Source organism: Oncorhynchus nerka, linkage group LG3 (assembly GCF_034236695.1).
Source record: "Oncorhynchus nerka isolate Pitt River linkage group LG3, Oner_Uvic_2.0, whole genome shotgun sequence".
NCBI classification, from domain to species: Eukaryota; Metazoa; Chordata; class Actinopteri; order Salmoniformes; family Salmonidae; genus Oncorhynchus; species Oncorhynchus nerka.
In genome coordinates, this window is record NC_088398.1 from 36,765,326 (window position 1) to 36,789,289 (window position 23,964).

The window sequence follows — 23,964 nt, forward strand, 5'->3', positions numbered from 1 at the left end:
AGACAGCAAAGACAACTATGTAGCTAGCTAACACTACACTAATCAAGTCGTTCAGTTGAGTGTAATAGTTGTGCTGCTAATCGGTAGACGGTGGACTAGCTAACGGTGGACGTTAGCTAGCTGGCTAGCTGCAGGGCAGTGTAGACTGCGTTAGGACGACGAAATACGATAATTACGCAATTATCTATGATACAAAGACGGCTGTGTAGCTAGCTAGGAAGAAATTGCTAAGATTAGACAAATCAAACCGTTGTACTATAATGAAATGTAATGAAATGTAATACTACCTGCGGACCGAGTGCAGATGCGACCGCTCGCTCCAACCCGGAGCGAGCGGTAACAAAATGTGGAAAAAGTCAAGGGGTCTGAATACTTTCCGAATGCACTGTACGTTCCCAGTCAGTAGTCTTTTGGATGTATGGGTAGGCTACTCCCGTGGATAGGCATTGAGTTGGACAGATAACAGTTTTTTTATTGAATGAATGATCAATCCATCCCTATGTTTTTTTTATTTTTTGTTGTAAAATTACTGTGTTATTATTATGATTTTACAGCTGTTGTGATCGGCACATTTCAGTGATGAATAGGCTTTGCAAATCACCTTGTCACCTATTCATCTCTATTGACATGGACTGTGGATCTGTAAATTATTTATCCAAAACATTGTAACATCTAATTTGTGTGCTGGTATATTGTGTCAGAATTTTTTAAATAAAAATTGTGTCAGAACATTTTGTTGCAAAATAATTTCATAGGATAGCTACATGTGCACAATGTTTGCAGTGCCAGTGCGCACTCAGTGGTTCCCCCAGTGATGTCTCTTCAAATGCACATAAAAAGTAGTTTTAGGGGTGAAATTAGATTACTATTTGTTGTGAATAGGCTACTGGGTGGTTGTTGAGTTGTTTTGTAACAGTTGTTTGCCCTGCTAAAATGTTTCATATACACCTTTTAAGCCAGGCCAAAGGAACTGCAGGGAGCACAGATTTGAAAATGATTTGAAAATGGCAGCTCCGGGATTTATACAGGCTTTGAGAGTCTTTACCACCAGCTGAGCAGGCCTTAGCATTAATATAAATTTAATTAGATGCCTGGAGAAGTGCACTCATTTATTAGAGTGGGGAGTAGATACCAGATATAGGCTATTAACCTCTAGGATAGTAGGCCCTAAGGACTGGATGTGTGGGTTGAGATGTGCTCACTTCTTTCACTTGTGATAGAGGAAAAAGGCTATTCCTGTAGCTTTTAAAAAAGGCTATTACAGTAGCTTAAGGTAAAAGTTACCACTGTGGGATTGGATAGTAGTGAAGTGCGAACCATTAAATGAGCACACCTAAAGGAGATATTTTTTTCTCACTCATGTTAGCAGACGCTCTTATCCGCATGAGCAATTAGGGTTGTTCACCTTGTCGACTCGGGGATTCGAACCAGCGGCCTCTTAACTGTTAGGCTAACTGCCACCCCACACACTACTGTAAACTCTATAGTGGATGTTTGTCATTTGTGAAGGTTGATGTATTGTGTTTGTTTGCACTGTAGGTGACCCTGCTGAACTTTATGATCACCCCCGAGGGCATGCAGGACCAGCTGCTGGGCATCGTGGTGGCCAGGGAGAGGCCTGACCTGGAGGAGGAGAAACAGGCCCTCATATTGCAGGGGGCCGAGAACAAGAGGTAATGGCTTAGTGCAGGGTTGTCAAGCTTATTCCATGGAGGGCCTAGTGTCTGTTAGTTTTGAGTTTTTTCTTTCAATTAAGACCTAGACAACCAGGTGAGGAGAGTTCCTTACTAACATGTGTCTTAGAGAGAGAGAGAGCACATGTAAAGATTTGTTTTTGTTTGATAGAAATCTGCATTGCCAAAAGTTAATGTCATAGGCTACGTCACATGATCACCAGAGACGTTTGATTTAAGCAATACCAATAAATAAATAAATTTTAAAAAGGAAATCATGATCAACAAATGGGGGAGTTCCAATCATTCAGTCTGTTCAAACAAAGGAACAGGTAGCACAGTAGACTCTGGTACTAATCACATGACCTTTTCACCCCCTCCCCCCAGGCAGCTGCAGGAGATCGAGGACAAGATCCTGGAGGTGCTGTCCTCTTCAGAGGGCAACATCCTGGAGGATGAGACGGCCGTCAAGATCCTCTCCTCGTCTAAGGTTCTGGCCAACGAGATCTCGGAGAAGCAGGCCATCGCCGAGGTGACGGAGGTGAAGATCGACGAGACACGCATGGGTTACACTCCCATTGCTGTGCACTCTGCCATCCTCTTCTTCTCCATCGCAGACTTGGCCAACATCGAGCCCATGTACCAGTACTCGCTCACCTGGTTCATCAACCTCTTCATCGCTTCCATCGACAACTCGGACAAGAGTGACATCCTGGACCAGAGGTAGCTAGCTAATTAGCAAATTGTGATGAAAATATTTTTGGCAGAATACAAATATTGCAGATAGTGTGTTTTTGATTTCCACACATTTTTAGCGTGTCATGTGGATGCTGAAAGTTAGTAAGCGGAAGTGTTCCATTGAAGTCAATTGACATTTTTAACATTGTCTAGCATAGGACAAATAAGCTTGAATGTCAGTACATTCATATACCCTGCATAAATATGGCCCCAAAGAGTGGTGAAAAAGGAAATAAAAAGTAGATAAACTACTCATTCAAGTGAGTGAGCTCCCCACCCCTTCCTATCCTTACGGTAAATAATCGGTTGTCTGTTGTCACAGACAAAGACATTGCTGTTACATAGCTGTAGCTTATTGACACATTACTGTCCGGCCTGGCAGTGTGTTTATGTGACAGCCTTTAAAAGTTGTGAATACTGCTTGCTCCTTTAACCTAAGTGTAAACACTGAATCCAAAATGGACGCCTAATGCATTGACAGACACATCAAAACACACTAGGTCGAAGCAGACTGCAGAACAGGCTACAGTCCTAGAGTCTTGGCAGCCCTAATCAACAAGTATGTTTGATTTAATGCAGTGGCATCACTGAGATTTAATGGCCACTTCATAAGATAAATACAGTAGGGGGGAGGGGGTTCCATCATAACCCACTAAATATATTCTCTGCATAATGAGTAGAAGTCATGGCAGATCAGAATAACTGTCAATGCAGCATGTAGCCTAACTAATACATTACTTGTTGCATGTCTGCTGTCAGAGTTTGCACTCCATAATTTGCATGGGCAATGTTTTAGCTCTTGCCAAATGATGGGTTTTTGGTACTGTAGCCACTTTGAATGATTGATTTTTTTGTAGGGACAGATACAAGTAGGCTACATTGACATATTGTAACGAACCGTCAGAAGTGTTGAACCATAGCAGACCTTTGCAGAACATAGTTGTATTTTGTAGTCTATTTTAAAATACCAACTTTTCGAATACTGGAGGTGAGTCAACTATTGGCAACGTTTTCCTTCGATATTCAAATACAGGTCCCAGAAAAACAAATAATATTTTAAAGTATTTGAATATATGCAAGTTATTTGAAAGCAAAACAAATATTTATCTGATGGCTGCCAAATATTTTATGAAGAACCAAAATACAGTTAGTTGAATCAGTCTAAATATATTATAAGCATAAGGTTTGGAGGGCTCTTGAATATTAATATAGCCTAGCTAGAATTAAATACATGATGGACGTGAATAACCTCAACATTAGAGTAGACCACTTTTGCAGCTTCAAAATGACTAACACATACATTTTCATTATGAGTGAGACATAAGGTAACACTTCACATGAAGTCCCTATACATATTTAGTAACTTTGCTTAATGCAATAGCAACATTGTTGTTATATACGACTTAGGAAATTGATTTAATTGCATAATAACAGAGTTATTACATTATTACAGTGGAATAAGGAACAGTGACTATTCCTTCTGTGTACAGTAGTTGCAAAATGTAATTACCAAAGTATTATGTAACAACATGCTCATAAAATGTTGCTCAAAAAGTATATACAGTTTTATTACACATGCATAACAACAGTTTAATGTTGTGTTACTGAGAATGCTAACAGTAACAAAATATTGCTATTAGGAAACGAAATATCCCGAAACTGCCTTATTGAATCAACTACAACCATGGTAGGTGTAAAATCATGTTAACGTGTATTCTGAGTAAACAAGAGCACAGCCTTAGATGAACAAAGAGGTTCAAAGTAGTTTTTGCTATCTATCCAACTTGCTGTTTGCAATGTTTGCAAATGGCTTTGAATTACTCTGCAGTATTTTCAGGCATCATACAATTAATTGCAGCTTTCGACCTTTTCAGTGGCATGTTAGAAGAGTCATATAGTAGTTGAGCGTCACAACTTATTCAAACTTTCAAAATATAATTGGTTAATTGGTTTGAGTTGATTATGTTAACATAAATACATTTAGCATCCTAGGCCTCCAAGCATACAAGTGTCATGATGTTGGCCTGTTGGGGAGGTTTATGACCCCCATAAATACCTTTCCCATTTTCTCTCTCTCTCCTCTATAGAGTTAAATTTTGTAAAGCCTTTGTAACATAGCGAGTCTGGTAACATCGAAAGGTGGGAAACAGAACCATATTTCGGTAATCCAACCAGTTGAAAATACGTGTTGGTACTTAATGAATATGATCTCAGATCAGTTGTTGTCTGAGACATTACTACTAATGACAGGATGACAGAAACTGTATCTTGGAAAGTCGACACATTCTAGTTATCAGATTCACATGGAATTGTTGTGCAATTTAAATGTTTAAATATGAAACTATTTGTGAAAAGATTTCATGTAATTTTAGCTTCTTAAATGAGAGGATGGTTTGTCATAGAAAAACTCTGATCACTCAGAGGCCCGCCCAAGTGAACAGACTTTGGTTGTAAACTATGAAACACGCCCTCCTTTCACCACTATATAAACCCGTTGATGAAAATTCTACTTTCTGTTCCGAGGATGTGAGGACGACGGTCCTACGTTAAAAGGGCTCAGATAATAACGAAATTAGCATCGTGTTCAATGTGAAGGTGACTATTGACATGCCGAAAGGATGAATTTCGACTAAACCAGCCAGAATATAGCACGAGCTTAAAAGTATGGCAACTTGGTATGAACTTTGAACTCTTACCTCCTAGCCGTTTGTTGAGTTAGCAGCAGCAGCTGTAAACGTGGGCTAGGAAAGAACGGACGACGTACCCAGTCTAACACACACAACGATACTACAATGTATCAAGTTTACCACCAGAGACATTCTTCAGAGGACAAGAGATCCCTGCTGGCCAACCCGACCTTCCATCTACGACCAACCTATTAAAGCACAGCTAAGAGTAAATATTCCTTGCACTTTCCTTTTCCAAATGGGCGGTTATTTAGAATGCATAAGATACTGTATTTACGATAGCATAGCTGCCTACGGCCCGATAGACACACAAAATATTTTTTGTTCCTCAGTCTTCCCGCTCTTTCATTAAAAATCCTACCCTCTTTCTTTGTGTAACCAGCCATCATATCTGTTCCGTCCGCAAGGGACGTTTTCCTTTATGACATAATTTGTAATCAATGTATGGTCCATTCTGTGTAGATGTAATTCTGTCTGATTATTTAGGTATTTAGTAACTGAATAATTAAACCAAATGTTGATTTGCTGATTCAACATGTTCGCCAGGGTTCGTGAAGATAACCAAGAATTTACAACCTTCAGATGTGACTGAATAAAGTGATGATTAAATAATGACTGCTACTGATGTAAAAGATTACTAGGTCTTTAAGAATTTATTCTAAAGATAACAGCTCGATAAACATTATTTCGTGGTGCCCCGATTTTCTAGTTAATTACATTGACCTGATTTAGCTTTATCAGGTAATATTAGTTACAGAGAAATTATTTTATAGAATAGCATGTCATATCACTTAATCCGGCAAAGCCAAAGACACGACACAAGCTACATACAAGCCGCACTCTACATTTAAAAAAGTCTAATAAATAAATGTAATATACACCATCATAATAAATCCAATATTTATTTTAGGAAGGTCTAAATAAACATGATACAGCATGAAGAAAACGTATTTCAGAAGAACAGAATATGAATTGGTCAACTGTATGTTATCTGGTTATGCACCATGCCATAGGCTGTAGGCTTGTTCATTTAGCTGTCAAGATATGCTAAGAAGTCCCGTGCCATTATTTTATATTATGAAGAATATAATTGTACTTAGCTCAATAAAACAGAAAGGATATTTTTCCCATTCCTGGAGCGAGTGTGAATATTGTCTTTAATAATATCTAAAATTGGTTTTGATTTAGAATGGCCCATTATTCAATGGGCAGGAACAAGAGCAGGGGAAGAAATACATGTCATCTGCATGCACTCGAATAGCAAATGGATCCTCCACACTTTCTCGCCAATCCGTTTTTCAATGATGCCGGGTAGGCTACTACGTTTTTTTATAGCAGAGCATGTGCTTAATATGACCAGCTGAGAAATAAACTCAGCAAAAAAAGAAACATCCTCTCACTGCCAACTGCGTTTATTTTCAGCAAACTAAACATGTGTAAACATTTGTATGGACAAGACTCAACAACTGAGACATAAACTGAACAAGTTCCACAGACATGTAACGAACAGAAATTGAATAATGTGTCCCTGAACAAAGTGGGGGGGGGGGTGAAAATCAAAAGTAACAGTCAGTATCGGGTGACTACATTAAGTACTGCAGTGCATCTCCTCCTCATGGACTGCGCCAGATTTGACAGTTCTTGCTGTGAGATGTTACCCCACTCTTCCACCTGACATTTCTGGGGGGGGATGGCCCTAGCCCTCACCCTCCGATCCAACAGGTCCCAGACGTGCTCAATGGAATTGAGATCCGGGCTCTTCGCTGGCCAAGGCAGAACACTGACATTCCTGTCTTGCAGGAAATCACGCATAGAATGAGCAGTATGGCTGGTTGGCATTGTCATGCTGGAGGGTCATGTCAGGATGAGCCTGCAGGAAGGCTACCACATGAGGGAGTAGGATGTCTTCCCTGTAACGCACAGCGTTGAGATTGTCTGCAATGACAACAAGCTGAGTCCGATGATGCAGTGACACACCGCCCCAGACCATGACGGACCCTCCACCTCCAAATCGTTCCTGCTCCAGAGTACAGGCCTCTGTGTAACGCTCATTCCTTTGACGATAAACGCAAATCCGATCATCACCCCTGGTGATACAAAACCGCAGGTGTTATGTTCGAATGTACCGATCCTGTGCAGGTGTTGTTACACGTAGTCTGCCACTGCGAGGACGTTCAGCTGTCCATCCTGTCTCCCTGAAGCGCTATCTTACGCATCTCACGGTACGGACATTGCAATTTATTGCCCTGGCCACATCTGCAGGTGGCCAGGGCAATCTGCAGGTCTGCAGGTGGCCATGCCTCCTTGCAGCATGCCTAATGCACGTACACGCATGTGTTTAGGGACCCTGGGCATCTTTCTTTTGGTGTTTGTCAGAGTCAGTAGAAAGGCCTCTTTATAATGTCCTAAGTTTTCATAACTATGACCTTGCCTACCGTCTGTAAGCTGTTAGTGTCTTAAGGACCGTTCCACAGGTGCATGTTCATTAATTGTTTATGGTTCGTTGAACAAGCAATGTAAGGAGTATTTAAACCCTTTACAATGAAGATCTGTGAATTTATTTGTATTTTTACTAATTATCTTTGACAGGGTCCTGAAAAAGGAACTTTTCTTTTTTTGCTGAGTTTACATATAAGAACTCCAGGCATCAACCACTGTCTGAGGAGCATGCTCTCGCTGCATGGCAGGTGATATTCCGGCCAAACTCTGTATGCCATGGGCTCTACAACCCTGTTCCTGTAGCTACCCAGTGCTTTTTTTTGGAAACCAAGTGAAATCTGTTCGGGAACATCGATAGTAACAATTTTTCGCAACCCAACATACAGTGCCTTCGGAAAGTATTCCGACCCCTTGACTTTTTCCAAAATTTGTTACGTTATAGCCTTATTCTAAAATATATTAAATCATTTTTTTGTTCATCAATCTACACAACAATACCCATAATGACAAATCAAAAACTTTTTAAAAAATGTTTGCAAGTGTATTAAAAATAAAAAAACTTCTCTTCAGATCCTCTCAAGCTCTGTCAGCGAGGATGGGGAGCGTTGCTGCACAGCTATTTTTAGGTCTCTCCAGAAATGTTCGATCAGGTTCAAGTCCGAGCTCTGGCTGGGCTACTCAAGGACATTCAGAGACTTGTCCCGAAGCCACTCCTGCATTGTCTTGGCTGTGTGCTTAGGGTTGGAGTCCTGTTGGAAGGTGAACCTTCACCCCAGTCTGATGCCCTGATCGCTCTGGTGAAAACATCCCCACAGCATGATGTTGCCACCACCATGCTTCACCGTAGAGATGGTGCCAGGTTTCCTCCAGACATGACTCTTGGCATTCAGGCCAAAGAGCTCAATCTTGGTTTCATCAGACCAGAGAATCTTGTTTCTCATGGTCTGAGAGTCTTTAGGTGCCTTTTGGCAAACTCCAAGTGGTTTGTAATATGCATTTTACTGAGTGGCTTCTGTCTGTCCACTCCACCATAAAGGCCTGAGGAAGAGTCTTGGTGGTTCCAAACGTCTTCCTTTTAAGAATGATGGAGGCCACGGTGTTCTTGGGGACCTTCAATGCTGCAGACATCTGTACCTCGACACAATCCTGTCTCTGCGGCTATATGGACAGTCCCTTCGACCTCATGGCTTGGTTTTTGTTCTGATATGCACTGTAAGCTGTGGGACCTTATATAGACAGGTGTGTGCCTTTCCAAATCATGTCCAATCAATTTCATTTAAAATATTATTCAGTATAGCTAAAGGTAATACTGTATGTCACCCAATTAACTATGAAAATATAAACAATTCCCTATTACTAGGCTATTGAAAATCAAATACAATTTCACTATAATTGTAGGCTAACTGTAAACCGCCCTGCACAATCAATGAACCAACAGCATCGCCTAGTGGAAAAATCTTGGGGAAGGAGCATTGATGACATGGCAGGTGGCAGTGTGGTAGGCACGCTTGTCCCATGAATTATTCATAAAAATTTAGGATTAGCTGATAACTGAGAAATAAACATTCTGGATAATATAGAGAATATGGAACTATTTATTGATTCGCATTTTGATATGCTTGACAAACAAACAGATACATCGAAGTGAACATGAGAAGACCTTTCGTCGAGTATTGCAAGTGAAACGGAAGGGAAGCCGCCTTCTAAAATTCAAAATGCAACATTGGAGGGCGATGTTTTTAAAACTATGTCTCCAGAATATAGAACATTGCTTACAAGCATGAGTGAGTAGTTGAAAAAAGCTGGATCTATTGCCTGGGCTACTGGGGGTGGCTGAGGCCTTAAAAACAGTAATGGATTATAGTAATACATTGATGGAAGAAATACGAGGGGAAAATAAGATATTGACAACTACCATGGACTCCCTAAAAGGCACTACAGAGAGGCTACGTTGTGATATTAAAACAATGAAGGCCAAATTACTTGCTCTAAAGTGCAGAAGTATGAAAAAATGTGAATAAAGGAGGATATAAATGAAAAGTATCAGTCAACGGAGGACAAGTCAAGGTGTTCATGATTAATTATCAGGTATCAAGGTAATACCCAGATGCAGACTGTGTCAAAGTAAGAATGATTATTACAGCAACAGGGGCAAAGGTAGAGAACAGCAGACATGCTCAGGGTCAGCTCAGACTTAGGTCGGTAATCCAGAGGTGGGGCAAAGGTATAGGACGGGCAAAGGTACAGGACGGCAGGCAGAGTGGTCAGGCGGGTGGGTACAGTGTCAGAGCAGGCAAGCATCAAAAACCAGGAGGACCAGAAAAGAGAGACTGGGAAAAAGCAGGAGCTGACAAAAACGCTGGTTGGCTTGACAAACAAGACGATCTGGCAAAAGACAAACCGAGAACACAGGTATAAATACACCGGGGATAATGGGGAAGATGGGCGACACCTGGAGGGGGGTGGAGATAATCACAAAGACAGGTGAAACAGATCAGGGTGTGACAGTAATCTTAAGATGACGGACAAACAGGTGGAAACTATTGATTTTCAAAGGGCTCACCGTTTCGGTGGCAGAGCAGAGGGAAGACCCCGTCTGATCGTTGCTATGCTAAGCCACTGCAAAATGAAAGTTGCCTTGTTAAAACAGGGTTGGCAATTGAAGAACACCCCATTCTCTATTCATGAACAATTTCCCCATGAAATAGTGGAGAGACGACGTGACCTGTACCCCACTTTCAAAAAGCTCTGAGCAGGGAAGCAGAATCGTCTTGTGGTCGATAAATTATATGTAAACAACTAAATGTTCAAGGACTCAAAGATTACAACATGGCTGTGAGTGATAGTTACCTCCATTTGAAGTAGTCCCCGATACATATTTGCACCGCCTTACGCAGTACAAATATGGATTCATTTGTTTTTTACAAAAACATTTTTTGGGCATAATGGACTTTTTATTATATATTTGTTTACTGCAGTAAGGAACAGTAGACTATGTGAACTTAAAATAATGGTAATGCGTGATGGGTATGATGAACTTATCCTGTTTCTATTCAAGCAATATGGAACTTTGGACTATATGGACTTAAATAATCTCAAGTTTTTATTTAGGGGAAGGAAAAGATGGGTGACGTTTTTTCTTTATGAATGTTTATTTATTTAATTTCAAGATTGTACATTATAAATACCAAGGTTGTTTTTAGTTTAGGATAAAGGATTATAGAATTAAAAACCTGCCTAGGTTCTCTATTGAAATAGGCCTATAGATCCTAAAATAATTGGTGCCATTACCCTTTTACATTTAAAAAATAAATCTCAATATAAAAATGTAAACAATGATTATTTTTCTGAAACACACCAGCAAATTAATTAGGTTTTGTCAACACTGGGATAAACTGATTAAAGTTAACGGTAGAACCAACACAATAACTGGCTTCTGGAAGCACTTCTCTATGCGAGAGAGAGGTATGTTATATATTTCTATATAAGCTATTTATGCTGTATTTTATATTCTTGATCTTAATGATATAGCCAAGGTGTAAAACAGCCAAGGTGATAGAGCAACGACCCTGGGTGGAGAGAGGGTTGGTTTTATAGGTTTACTTGCTCTGGATTGTCAGTACTGCATGTATTCTTGGCCATCTTTTGCATGGCTATGTCAGAGTCGATTGTAAGTTGTATTCCTTTATGGACAGTGTGATGCCTAAGACTAATGACTGCAAGTAAAAATTTGAGGCCGTTAGAATCTATATTCCTTTTTCCTTCTTCCTTTTTTTGCCGGAATACAACAGGATATAGTAAGGACTACATGAAATATGTCTAGCATGTAATGGACATAAAAAAGGACTGGTCTTGTGATATATTTAGGTTGTTTTCTCTTCATTTTTTCAAAAATGTTCGAACAATTGAATCAAATGAAGTGAGCATGTTGGGCTGACATGCTTATAGTCTTGCTAGGCCTTTCTAAATATGAGCATGCATATATAAAATTGTGCTGTTGTTATTTCTATTAATATTTTCTGTTATTGTTACTATTATATTTTTTTCTGACTGTCTTCCATGTTATTTGATTAGTTATCTTAAAAAGTATGCGCATAGATATTTATGTTATCATGGGACTGCCCATATTTCCCTCTGGCCAACGCTAATTGGCGGCCAAGGGTTTGCTTTTGGACACAAAAGTGCATCGTGAGTCAGGAAGATGGTCTGATGGTCTTACATGCTGACCAGACCGGACACGTTGCGTGCGCGAGCGTCGCAAATTAAATTTAGAAATCCATGTTATTCAACTATTGCACCCACACTGCTGCACACATGCGCCATTGTGCGCTATCGTGCATAAATATATTTTGCCCCCCCCCACACCAAACGCAATCACGACATGCAGGTTAAAATATAAAACAAACTCTGAACCAATGACATTAATTTGTCGAAAATCATTAAACATGAATGGCAATTTAGCTAGTTAGCTTGCACTTGCTAGCTAACGTTAATTTGTCCTATTTAGCTGGCTTGCTGTTGTTAGCTAAGTTGTCCTGGGATATAAACATTGAGTTGTTATTTTACCTGAAATGCACAAGGACCATGCACTACTCCGACAATTAATCTACACATAAAATGGCCAACCGAATCGTTTCTAGTCATCTCTCCTCCTTCAAGGCTTTTTCATCGTTTAACTTATATGGTGATCGCATCTAAACTTTCATTGTACTTTCACAACTACCGGCAAAACAGTTTGTCTTTCAGTCACCCTCGTGGGTATAACCAATTAGGAGATGGCACGTGGGTATCTACTTCTATAAACCAATGAGGAGATGGGAGAGGCAGGACTTTCAGCGCGATCTGCGTCAGAAATAGGAATGAGTTCTATTTTAGTCCTTGGTGTCGCAGACACTCATTGGCGCGCACGAGCAGTGGGTGCAATAATTGAATAACATCGATTTCTAAATTTAATTTGCAACGCTCGCGCACGCGACGTGTCTGGTCTGGTCAGCATGTTAGTGAATAAGGGTTCAAAGTTCATACCAAGTTGCCATGCTATATGCTCATGCTATATTCTGGCTGGTATAGTCGAAATGCATCCTTCCGGAGTGTAGGTCGTCACCTTCACATTGAAATTCGATGCTGGGCGGGGTTTGAGTGAAAGAGTGGGAATACATTATATTATGCATTCTAAATTACCGCCCATTTGGAAAAGGAAAATGCAATAAATATTTATTCTGAGCTGCGCTTCAGTAGGTTGGTGGTAGATGGAAGGCCGTGTTGCCAAACCAAGTTCTCTGTCCTTTTGAAGAATGTCTCTGGTGGTCACTTGGATAAGTTGTAGTAACGTCGTTGTGTGGTAGATGGGATACTCTGTCTTTTCCTTCCTAACCTGCGTTTGCAGCTGCGGTCGCTAACTCAATGGCTAGGAGGTATCACTTCTGTCGTGAATAAGAGTTCAAAGTGCATACCATTCGCAACCAAAGCTCATAATTTACAGAAACTCGTTACAAATGATGGAGTCATCCATGGTTCCCCAAATTATATTTTGAAAGCAAAATATTTTAATCATGTTTTATTTTCAGTCTCCTCCATTTCCACTGAATGATGTTAAATGTTAGGATTTCTTTCCTAATAGTAATAATAATAATGTAAAATTAAGACATTTACAGAAAGACCCGTGTGAAGGCCAATTTACAGAAGAGGAACTTTTTGATGCATTAAAAAATGTTCAGTCTGGAAAAACACCAGGGCTTGACGGTATACCAGTAGAGGTGTATCAGACCTTTTTTGATGTACTCAAAGATCAATTATTAGCATGTTTTAATTGCTATTATACAAATGGTAGACTTTCAGGTACTCCACAAGAAGTTCTTATTTCATTACTACTAAAACAGGACCCAGGTGGTATGTATAAAGTGGAGGCCTCTTACATTTCAATGTTGTGATGCGAAAACCTGCCAAAATGCGTAGAACATAGAATAAAAAAGGTTTTACCAGATATTGTTCATCCTGATCAGACAGGTTTCTTACTTTGATATATTGAAGATAATATACGACAGTTACTTAAAACAATTGAACATTATGAAACATCAAAGATACCAGGCCTGGTCTTCATAGCAGATTTTTAAAAGGCTTTTGATAAAGTATGACTAGAATTGATATATAAATGCCTGGATTACTTTCATTTTGGTGAGTCATACAATGGGTTAAAGTTATGTACAGCAACCCCAGATGTAAAACAATAAATAATCGTTAATTCTCAGAAAGTATTTAGCTTTTGTGAGGAGTTAAACAAAGCTGTCCGTTGTTTCCATGTCTATGTATTATGGCCATTGAAATGCTAGCTATTATAATTCGATCCAACGAGACCATCAATGTGATAGAAATCCAGGGGATAAAAACAAAAATGTCAATGTATGCCGATAACTCTATTTTTTGACTCTTAAGTCCGCAATCTGGATCGCTGCACATTCTCATTAAAGATCTTGATCACTTCTAGCCTCTGGATTAAAACCTAATTATGACAAGTGTACCGTACTATGTATTGGACCGTAAAAAAATAGTGTTTACACTACCTTTTAGCTTACCAATTAACCTTTTTGGTATGAGGGGCAGCATTTTCACTTTTGAATGAATAGCGTGCCCAGAGTGAACTGCCTCCTACTCTGTCGCAGATGCTAATATATGCATATTATTATTAGTATTGGATAGAAAACACTATGAAGTTTCTAAAACTGTTTGAATGACAGAACTCATATGGCAGGTGAAAACCTGAGAAAAATCCAACATGGAAGTGGGATATCTGAGGTTTGTAGTTTTTCAAAGCTTGGCCTACCGAATACACAGTGTCTATGGAGTCAAGTTGCACTTCCCGCGGCTTCCACTAGATGTCAACCGTCTTTAGAAACTGGTTTGAGGATTCTACTATAAAGGAGGGGCTCATGAGACCTGTTTGAGTCAGTGATCTGGCAGAGTGTCTCATGCTCGTGAGTGCTTTTCTTCAGACATAGGAATTCTCCGGTTGGAAGCTTATTGATATTTTATGTTAAAAACATCCTAAAGATTGATTCCATACATCGTTTGACTTGTTTCTGCGACCTGTAACGGACCTTTTCGAGTTTTTGTCTGGACGAAGTGCTGAACATGCTAACAACAAGTGGCTATTTGGACATAAACTATGGACTTTATGGAACAAATTAGTCATTTATTGTCAAACTGAGATTCCTGGGAGTGCCTTCTGATGAAGATCATCAAAGGTAAGTTAATATTTATAGTGTTGTTTCTAACTTCTGTTGACTACAAAATCGCCGATATTTCTCTGGCTGGATTGGACTCTGAGCGCCGTTCTCAGAATATGCCTTATCCGTAATTTAAAAAAAAAATCTGACACAACGGTTGCATTAAGGAGAAGTCTATCTTTAATTCTGTGAATAACAGAATAACTTTTATCAATGTTTATTATGAGTATTTCTGCAAAATCACTGGATGTTTTGGAATCAAAACATTACTGCACGTAATGCGCCAATGTAAACTGAGATTTTTGGATATAAATATGCACATTATCGAACAAAACATACATGTATTGTGTAACATGATGTCCTATGAGTGTCATCTGATAAAGATCATCAACGGTTAGTGATTCATTTGATCTATATTTCTGCATTTTGTGACTCCTATTTTGGACTTGGCTATGACCTAACATAATCATATGTTGTGCTTTCGCTGTAAAGCAATTTTGAAATCGGACACGATGGGTAGATTAACAAGATGTTTATCTTTCATTTGGACTTGTTAATGTGTGAAAGTTACATATTTCTAAAAAATATTTTTTTAATTCGCGCGCCACCTTTTCAGCGGAATGTTGTCGAGGGGTTCCGCTAGAGGGAACGCCTGCACTAGAAAGGTTAAATGGGTGGAAGGTGAAGTAGACATACTTGGTATTCACATCTCCGAAAATATAAATGAACTTACCACAATCAATTTCAATAGAAAGTTAGCAAACATAGACAAGATTTTGCAACCATGGAGAGGTACATTTTTATGTAAAAATCACATTGATGAACTCTTTGGTCCTATCACAGTTTACTTACTTACTCATGGCACTGCCTACTCCAGATGACTCATTTTTTAAAATCATATGAGCAAAAAATGTTACATTTTATTTGGAATGCTAAGCCAGAGACATTAAGCATGCCTATGTATATAATGAATATGAGTTTGGGGGGCCTAAAATTATTAAATATTAAAGCGTTAAACCTCATACATAAATTATACTTAAACCCAAAATGGTTCTCCAGTAGATTATTAAGGCTCATCCTTTCTTCAAAAATTGCATTTTTGCCTTTCTACAGATTACAACCTAATTTCTGACTAATTGAAAATGAAATTTTGTTTAATTAAAGTATTGCCCTTAAGCAATCCATACAAAGCTAGTTACAATTTCAGTTTTATCCTCCAGAAAATATACAAATGCTATGGTTAAACTCAAATATACTGATTAATAAAAAAATTATGGAAAAAAGTTACTTTTTAAAATTATATTTATTAATGATATGAATATAAACGGAGGAGTTATGTCCCATATGTAGCTATTAAAATATATGGGAATGTCTACTCAATCCAAATTTACAACCAACTGATTGCGGCAGGCAAGTGGAAAAGGGAGACGGTAGGGGACTTGTTTGCCTGACATATATTAAAGATACAAATTGGCTGAAAGGAACAGGCATAAAAAGACAAATCAGTTTAATTTGAGGAGAAATATGTTGACAGCTATGCCATACAGGTTGCAAAATAAATGAGAAGAGATTTGATTTACCAATTCCATGGCACATGGTTTATGAACTGGTACAGAAAAACTACACTTGATTCAACACTTCAATTTAAATTATATAAAATTATTGCCACTAACAGAATGATATATATATGGGGTATACAACAATCTCAGTTCTGTAGATTTTGCTGTGAAGAGACAGAACCAATAGGGGCAATACCAGAATAAATGATCTATGTAGCTTGTTTCTGGTCACAGGTTCAGGAATGTTATTTTAATTTTATTTTTTAAAGTAAAAAATCCACAACATGCACTTAAAATTACCCTTACAAATAGCAGTGTTGGGCGATTTGGAAAGCCATAGTCAGTCAATAAATTATATAATCATACTCCTAGGAAAGGTGTTCATCTTTAGCTCACAATCTGTGGATACTATGAGATTAGAAAGGTTAAAAATGTATGTAAAACATCACAGCACAATTGAAAAATATATGGCACATGGAAACCAAACGAGTGTGTTCTGTGGTGATAGGTGGGATGGGCTGAGAGTGACTTAGGGTTGGGAATAAAGAGCTTATGTTTGATAATGTATGATTGTTTTGTGACTCCTTTATATAAAAGTATCATGTATGTAAAATTGTATGTATTGTAGTAAGATCATGGGTGTGGGGTTTCCACATCACCAAGTTCAATAAAACAGGCACCAGTAGCACAAATAGAATGCAAAGGGGAAGTTTATTATGGATTTTCGTACACATGGAAAGAAGGGAGAATTCACCAATCACCTCACATTCCACAAGCCGCTCTCTTTGTCCGTTCCGTTTTCCAGGGGTTAATCTTCACACTCCGGTCATCCAACAGTCCAGGTCACAATGGGCAATCACACAGTTTTAGCCCTCCATTTCTCTCACTCTTCGTACCTCTCGTCTCAACCTCTGCCTTTTTGTGCAGGCTGCTTCCTCCTTTATCCCCATGCACTCCCTGTCACAGCCTTTCCTTGTTGAGGCAGGAAGTCCATATAAGGCTTGGGGGTGGAGCCAGCTATCTGCAAGATATCTTTCCTCAATTACCACTCCCTCACCTCTCCCTACCGTCTGCCACAGTATACGTAGCTGGAAAGCTGGAAAACAAATATAGTTTTTCTCTGAAGAGGGGGAGGGGTTAATACATATTTTTTCTTTTAACGTATCACCTATATGTTCTCCCCCAGATTCATGGGTAGAAATGTTGGAGGGTAGCATAAGGTAACCAGTCCATCCAGTATGCATAATAATATAATTCACACTCAAAGGCGATTACTTGAATTTGCTTCTAGTGATATCTCCTCCTTCAGTCTTCTTCTTCTGTGGACTTTATATGGCGGTTGGCAACCAACTTCAAGGTGCATTACCAGCACCAACTGGACTGGAGTGAGGACCTCGGTTCAGCTTTCAATCATCTACGTGGGTATATACTCTTAAAAAACAATGAGGAGATGGGAGAGTCGGAACTTGCAGCACGTCAAGCATCAATCAATAATAGAACCAAGTCGCTCTGGATAAGAGCGTCTGCTAAATGACTTAAATGTAAATGTAAATGTAAGTTCTATTTTAGTGCCTGGCTTGTTGACGGCAGTTTGGATGAAATTATTGAATGACATGTATGTGTACATGTACATAGTGAAAACAATAGTGGTCCTAAAATGGAACCTTGAGGAACACCGAAATTGACAGTTGATTTGTCAGAGGCCAAACCATCCACAGAGACAAACTGATATCTTTCCGACAGATAAGATCTAAACCAGGCCAGAACTTGTCCATGTAGACCAATTTGGGTTTCCAATCTCTCCAAAAGAATGTGGTGATCGATGGTATCAAAAGCAGCACTAAGGTCTAGGAGCATGAGGACAGATGCAGAGCCTCGGTCTGACGCCATTAAAAGGTAATTTACCACCTTCACAAGTGCAGTCTCAGTGCTATGATGGGGTCTAAAACCAAACTGAAGCGTTTCGTATACATTGTTTGTCTTCAGAAAAGAAAATTGAGAGGAATGGGAAGATTCGACATAGGCTGATTAGTTTTTTATATTTTCTGGGTCAAGGTTTGTCTTTTTCAAGATAGGCTTTATTACTGCCACCTTTAGTGAGTTTGGTACACATCCGGTGGATAGAGAGCCGTTTATTATGTTCAACATAGGAGGGCCAAGCACAGGAAGCAGCTCTTTCAGTGGTTTAGTTGGAATAGGGTCCAGTATGCCGCTTGAAGGTTTAGAGGCCATGATTATTTTCATCATTGTGTTATGAGATATAGTAATAAAACACTTGAGTGGCTCCCTTGATCCTAGGTCCTGTGCAGACTCAGGACAACTGAGTTTTGGAGGAATATGCAGATTTAAAGAAGAGTCCGTACTTTTCTTTCTAATGATCATGATCTTTTCCTGAAAGAAGTTCATGAATTTATCACTGCTGATGTAACGGCTCTCGTCGGTGGAAGGAAGAGTGAACCAAAGCGCATCGTGGAAAGTGTTCATGATATTTATTTTCAAGAAACACTCAAACAAAAATAACAAATTTAAAAAACGAAAGCAAACAGTTACGTCAAGCACAGACACTAAACAGAAAATAACACCCCACAAAACCCATACGGAAAATCACAACTTATATATGATCCCCAATCAAAGACAACGATAGACTGATCGGCAAAACAACAGAGAAATAGAAAACATAGATTTTCCCACCTGAGTCACACCCTGACCTAACCAAACATAGAGAATAAATAAGGATCTCTAAGGTCAGGGTGTGACAGCTGAATTGAAAGCCATCCTCTCTTGGGGAATGCTGCTTTTTAGTTAGCTTTGTGACCTTATCAAAAATACAGTTTGGATTGTTCTTAATGTTCTCAATTAAATTGGAAAAATAGGATGATCGAGCAGCTGTGAGGGCTCTTCGATACTGCAGTGTTCCAAGCTAGTCAGAAGACTTCCAGTTTGGTGTAGTGCCATTTCCGTTCCAATTAATAATACTATTAGCAAAAAATCTTTAGTTTACAATCTGTAGAATCTATGAGAAATGTATATAGTATATATAAACTGGAAGTAGAAGTCTAAGTATTGTTGTCCATTAGTTTAAACCAATTACGGGAGGGGTGTCAAGGTTAGGGGAAGTGAATAAAGAAGTAAAATATATCTTTAAAAAAATATTTAAACTAGTTGTTCAACCGGAAAATGTGTTACTGTTAAAACTATAGTTATTCTAGGTCTGCACCATAGTGCATATAGATGGCAAGATGTCCTGAAGAAGAGCTCCTGGCCTATCTGTCAGACTGACTTTCTCCCTGCCAAACCATCGATTCCTCTCTCTCCGCTCAATCCAAAGCAGAGACATGCCTTTCTAAACTGCTTCTACCTGAAGCTGACTAGACACCATTCGCTTTCCATTTTTTTATAAGTTGTTGTGCCTGTTTTTGGGGGGTTTGCAAGCGGTTCTAGATTCTAGGTAGTAATGAAATGCTCTATAAGCTACATCACTTATTATTGTTAGCCTGTAGTTTATGCTACTGTCACATAATGTATTACCAAAGTGATTAGATCAACATGAATGAAATTTTACTTCTTAAGCTTTATTTTACATTTTGCAACACATTTAAGAAAATCAACACTTTCAATAAAAGTTTAGTCGACAAAGACCAAAACCTAGGCATTAATCAAATCTTTGTTATTGTTTTTACCCCAGGTTGCAGATTCTGAGGGACCATTTCACCTACTCTCTCTACGTCAATGTGTGCCGCTCGCTATTTGAGAAAGACAAGCTGCTCTTCTCCTTCTGCCTCAATGTCAACCTGCTCATGCACGACAAGTTGGTGGGTTACCTTTACAACAACGTTCTCAAAATATTGTCAGAACCATAGACATGAACACAGAACCTCTGTGTATGAATTGGTTTATGTTTGATGTATTGTACAGTGGGGCAAAAAAAGTATTTAGTCAGCCACCAATTGTGCAAGTTCCCCCACTTAAAAATATGAGAGGCCTGTCATTTTCATCATAGGTACACTTCAACTATGACAGGCAAAATGAGGGAGAAAAATCCAGAAAATCACATTGTAGAATTTTAAATGAATTTATTTGCAAATTATGGTGGAAAATAAGTATTTGGTCACCTACAAACAAGCAAGATTTCTGCCTCTCACAGACCTGTAACTTCTTCTTTAAGAGGCTTCTCTGTCCTCCACTCGTTACCTGTATTAATGGCACCTGTTTGAACTTCTTATCAGTATAAAAGACACCTGTCCACAACCTCAAACAGTCACACTCCAAACTCCACTATGGCCAAGACCAAAGAGCTGTCAAAGGACACCAGAAACAAAATTGTATACATTTTACATTACATTTAAGTCATTTAGCAGACGCTCTTATCCAGAGCGACCTGCACCAGGCTGGGAAGACTGAATCTGCAATAGGTAAGCAGCTTGGTTTGAAGACATCAACTGTGGGAGCAATTATTAGGAAATGGAAGACATACAAGACCACTGATAATCTCCCTCGATCTGGGGCTCCACGCAAGATCTCACCCCGTGGGGTCAAAATGATCACAAGAACGGTGAGCAAAAATCCCAGAACCACACGGGGGGACCTAGTGAATGACCTGCAGAGAGCTGGGACCAAAGTAACAAAGCCTACCATCAGTAACACACTACGCCGCCAGGGACTCAAATCCTGCAGTGCCAGACGTGTCTCCCTGCTTAAGCCAGTACATGTCCAGGCCCGTCTGAAGTTTGCTAGAGAGCATTTGGATGATCCAGAAGAAGATTGGGAGAATGTCATATGGTCAGATGAAACCAAAATATAACTTTTTGGTAAAAACTCAACTCGTCGTGTTTGGAGGACAAAGAATGCTGAGTTGCATCCAAAGAACACCATACCTACTGTGAAGCATGGGGGTGGAAACATCATGCTTTGGGGCTGTTTTTCTGCAAAGGGACCAGGACGACTGATCCGTGTAAAGGAAAGAATGAATGGGGCCATGTATCGTGAAATTTTGAGTGAAAACCTCCTTCCATCAGCAAGGGTATTGAAGATGAAACGTGGCTGGGTCTTTCAGCATGACAATGATCCCACACACACCGCCCGGGCAACGAAGGAGTGGCTTCGTAAGAAGCATTTCAAGGTCCTGGAGTGGCTTAGCCAGTCTCCAGATCTCAACCCCATAGAAAATCTTTGGAGGGAGTTGAAAGTCTGTGTTGCCCAACAACAGCCCCAAAACATCACTGCTCTAGAGGAGATCTGCATGGAGGAATGGGCCAAAATACTAGCAACAGTGTGTGAAAACCTTGTGAAGACTTACAGAAAACGTTTGACCTCTGTCATTGCCAACAAAGGGTCTATAACAAAGTACTGAGAAACTTTTGTTATTGACCAAATAATTATTTTCCAACATAATTTGCAAATAAATTCATTAAAAATCCTACAATTTTTTTTCTCTCATTTTGTCTGTCATAGTTGAAGTGTACCTATCATGAAAATTACAGGCCTCTCTCATCTTTTTAAGTGGGAGAACTTGCACAATTGGTGGCTGACTAAATACTTTTTTGCCCCACTGTATATGGCCACAGCTTTCCCATAGCATTATCACACCGTCACTGCAATGTATTATTAATGCATAACCACATATTTCTTTCTCCATCAACAACTTCTCTTGACTAATATCATCAATACTCACACACACACACACACACACACACACACACACGGCAAGGTCACAGTTGTAAATGAGAACTTGTTCTCAACTGGCCGACCTGGTTAAATAAAGGTGAAATAAAAAATATATATATATTTCCAGTCAGGACCATATGGGTCTTAGCTCTCCCAGGATCCCAAAGCCTCACATTCCCAGCAATGCTCCAGATTGACCCTTTGTCTTCCCCCCCCTCTCCACCCAATCCTCCACACCAGGTGGATGAGAGCGAGTGGCGCTTCCTGCTAACAGGTGGCGTGGGCCTGGACAATCCCCACGCCAACCCTTGCACATGGCTCCCCAAGAAGGCTTGGGATGAGCTCTGCCGCCTCGATGAGATGGACTGCTTCAAGGGCCTGCGCAAGGACATGTCCCGAATGAAAGACGCCTGGAAGGAGGTGTACGATAGTCCGGTGTGTTACTGTAGCATTGCAATAAAATATAATCTGATTTTTATGGTTCATTATGTGGTCTGTAGATACACACACACACACACAGACAGGTAGGCAGACAAGAGCACACATGCACACACACGAACACAAACAAACACACACATCCAATACAATTAACTTTCCTTTAACTTTAAATAGGTTTCAGCCACAGACAGTGAAGGTACCTACCTCTGTGGACAGATCCTTACTCAATATAACTCTCAGACGTCTGATGTAAAATTTGTTCAAAAGTATCCGGGGATTATTCCTCCTCACTCACACCATCTCTCTCCCTACCCGGCGCAGCGGTTCCACGCATTAACCAAATACATCGGCTGGCCCCGCTGCACATCCCAGATTGCTTCTCTTACCACTTAATTACATTTGATTAATCTCGCTACAGGTCAATAAAGAACTCCCAACACACACGCACGCACGCACACACACACAAACATACACCCACGTACCTAAAACAAATGTGATGCCAAAGCGTCTCCATTATACTTGGGGATAACCTGATTATGGGCACCGCGTAAATGCAATCCCCTCCATATTTGCGTCTGATGAATGCAAATGGCCATGAATTCCCTCATTATTAAGGAGAGTATTAAAGCTCAAGTTTAGTTATATAAACAGCCTGTGAGGCTTGCGTCGTTTGGCTACTGTGGTTTAGACATTTGGAAGGAAACACTATGCTCCCATTGAGCTCTACTCAAAAGAAGTGCACTATGTAAGTAATTCCACTTTCAACACCCCACTTTTTTTTTCACAAAGCTGTCCCTGGACATTTTTTATATATACATTTAACATTTAAGTCATTTAGCAGACGCTCTTATCCAGAGCGACTTACAAATTGGTGCATTCACCTTATGACATCCAGTGGAGCAGCCACTTTACAATAGTGCATCTAAATCTTTTAAGGGGGGGGGGTGAGAAGGATTACTTTATCCTATCCTAGGTATTCCTTAAAGAGGTGGGGTTTCAGGTGTCTCCGGAAGGTGGTGATTGACTCCGCTGTCCTGGCGTCGTGAGGGAGTTTGTTCCACCATTGGGGGGCCAGAGCAGCGAACAGTTTTGACTGGGCTGAGCGGGAACTGTACTTCCTCAGTGGTAGGGAGGCGAGCAGGCCAGAGGTGGATGAACGCAGTGCCCTTGTTTGGGTGGAGGGCCTGATCAGAGCCTGGAGGTACTGAGGTGCCGTTCCCCTCACAGCTCCGTAGGCAAGCACCATGGTCTTGTAGCGGATGCGAGCTTCAACTGGAAGCCAGTGGAGAGAGCGGAGGAGCGGGTGACGTGAGAGAACTTGGGAAGGTTGAACACCAGACGGGCTGCGGCGTTCTGGATGAGTTGTAGGGGTTTAATGGCACAGGCAGGGAGCCCAGCCAACAGCGAGTTGCAGTAATCCAGACGGGAGATGACAAGTGCCTGGATTAGAACCTGCGCCGCTTCCTGTGTGAGGCAGGGTCGTACTCTGCGGATGTTGTAGAGCATGAACCTACAGGAACGGACCACCGCCTTGATGTTAGTT

General features: G+C 40.1%; 1 protein-coding gene across 1 annotated transcript in view; it reads left to right on the forward strand.

Annotated features, from left to right (window-relative positions):
* The window catches only part of dnah7 (dynein, axonemal, heavy chain 7), a 230,345-nt gene that overhangs the window by 149,836 nt on the left and 56,545 nt on the right, over positions 1–23,964 (forward strand). The window contains exons 52-55 of the mRNA XM_029630984.2: positions 1,540–1,673; positions 2,061–2,396; positions 20,005–20,131; positions 22,224–22,418. Of these exons, the coding sequence (XP_029486844.2) occupies positions 1,540–1,673; positions 2,061–2,396; positions 20,005–20,131; positions 22,224–22,418 (792 nt within the window). The remainder of the gene's footprint in view (positions 1–1,539; positions 1,674–2,060; positions 2,397–20,004; positions 20,132–22,223; positions 22,419–23,964) is intronic.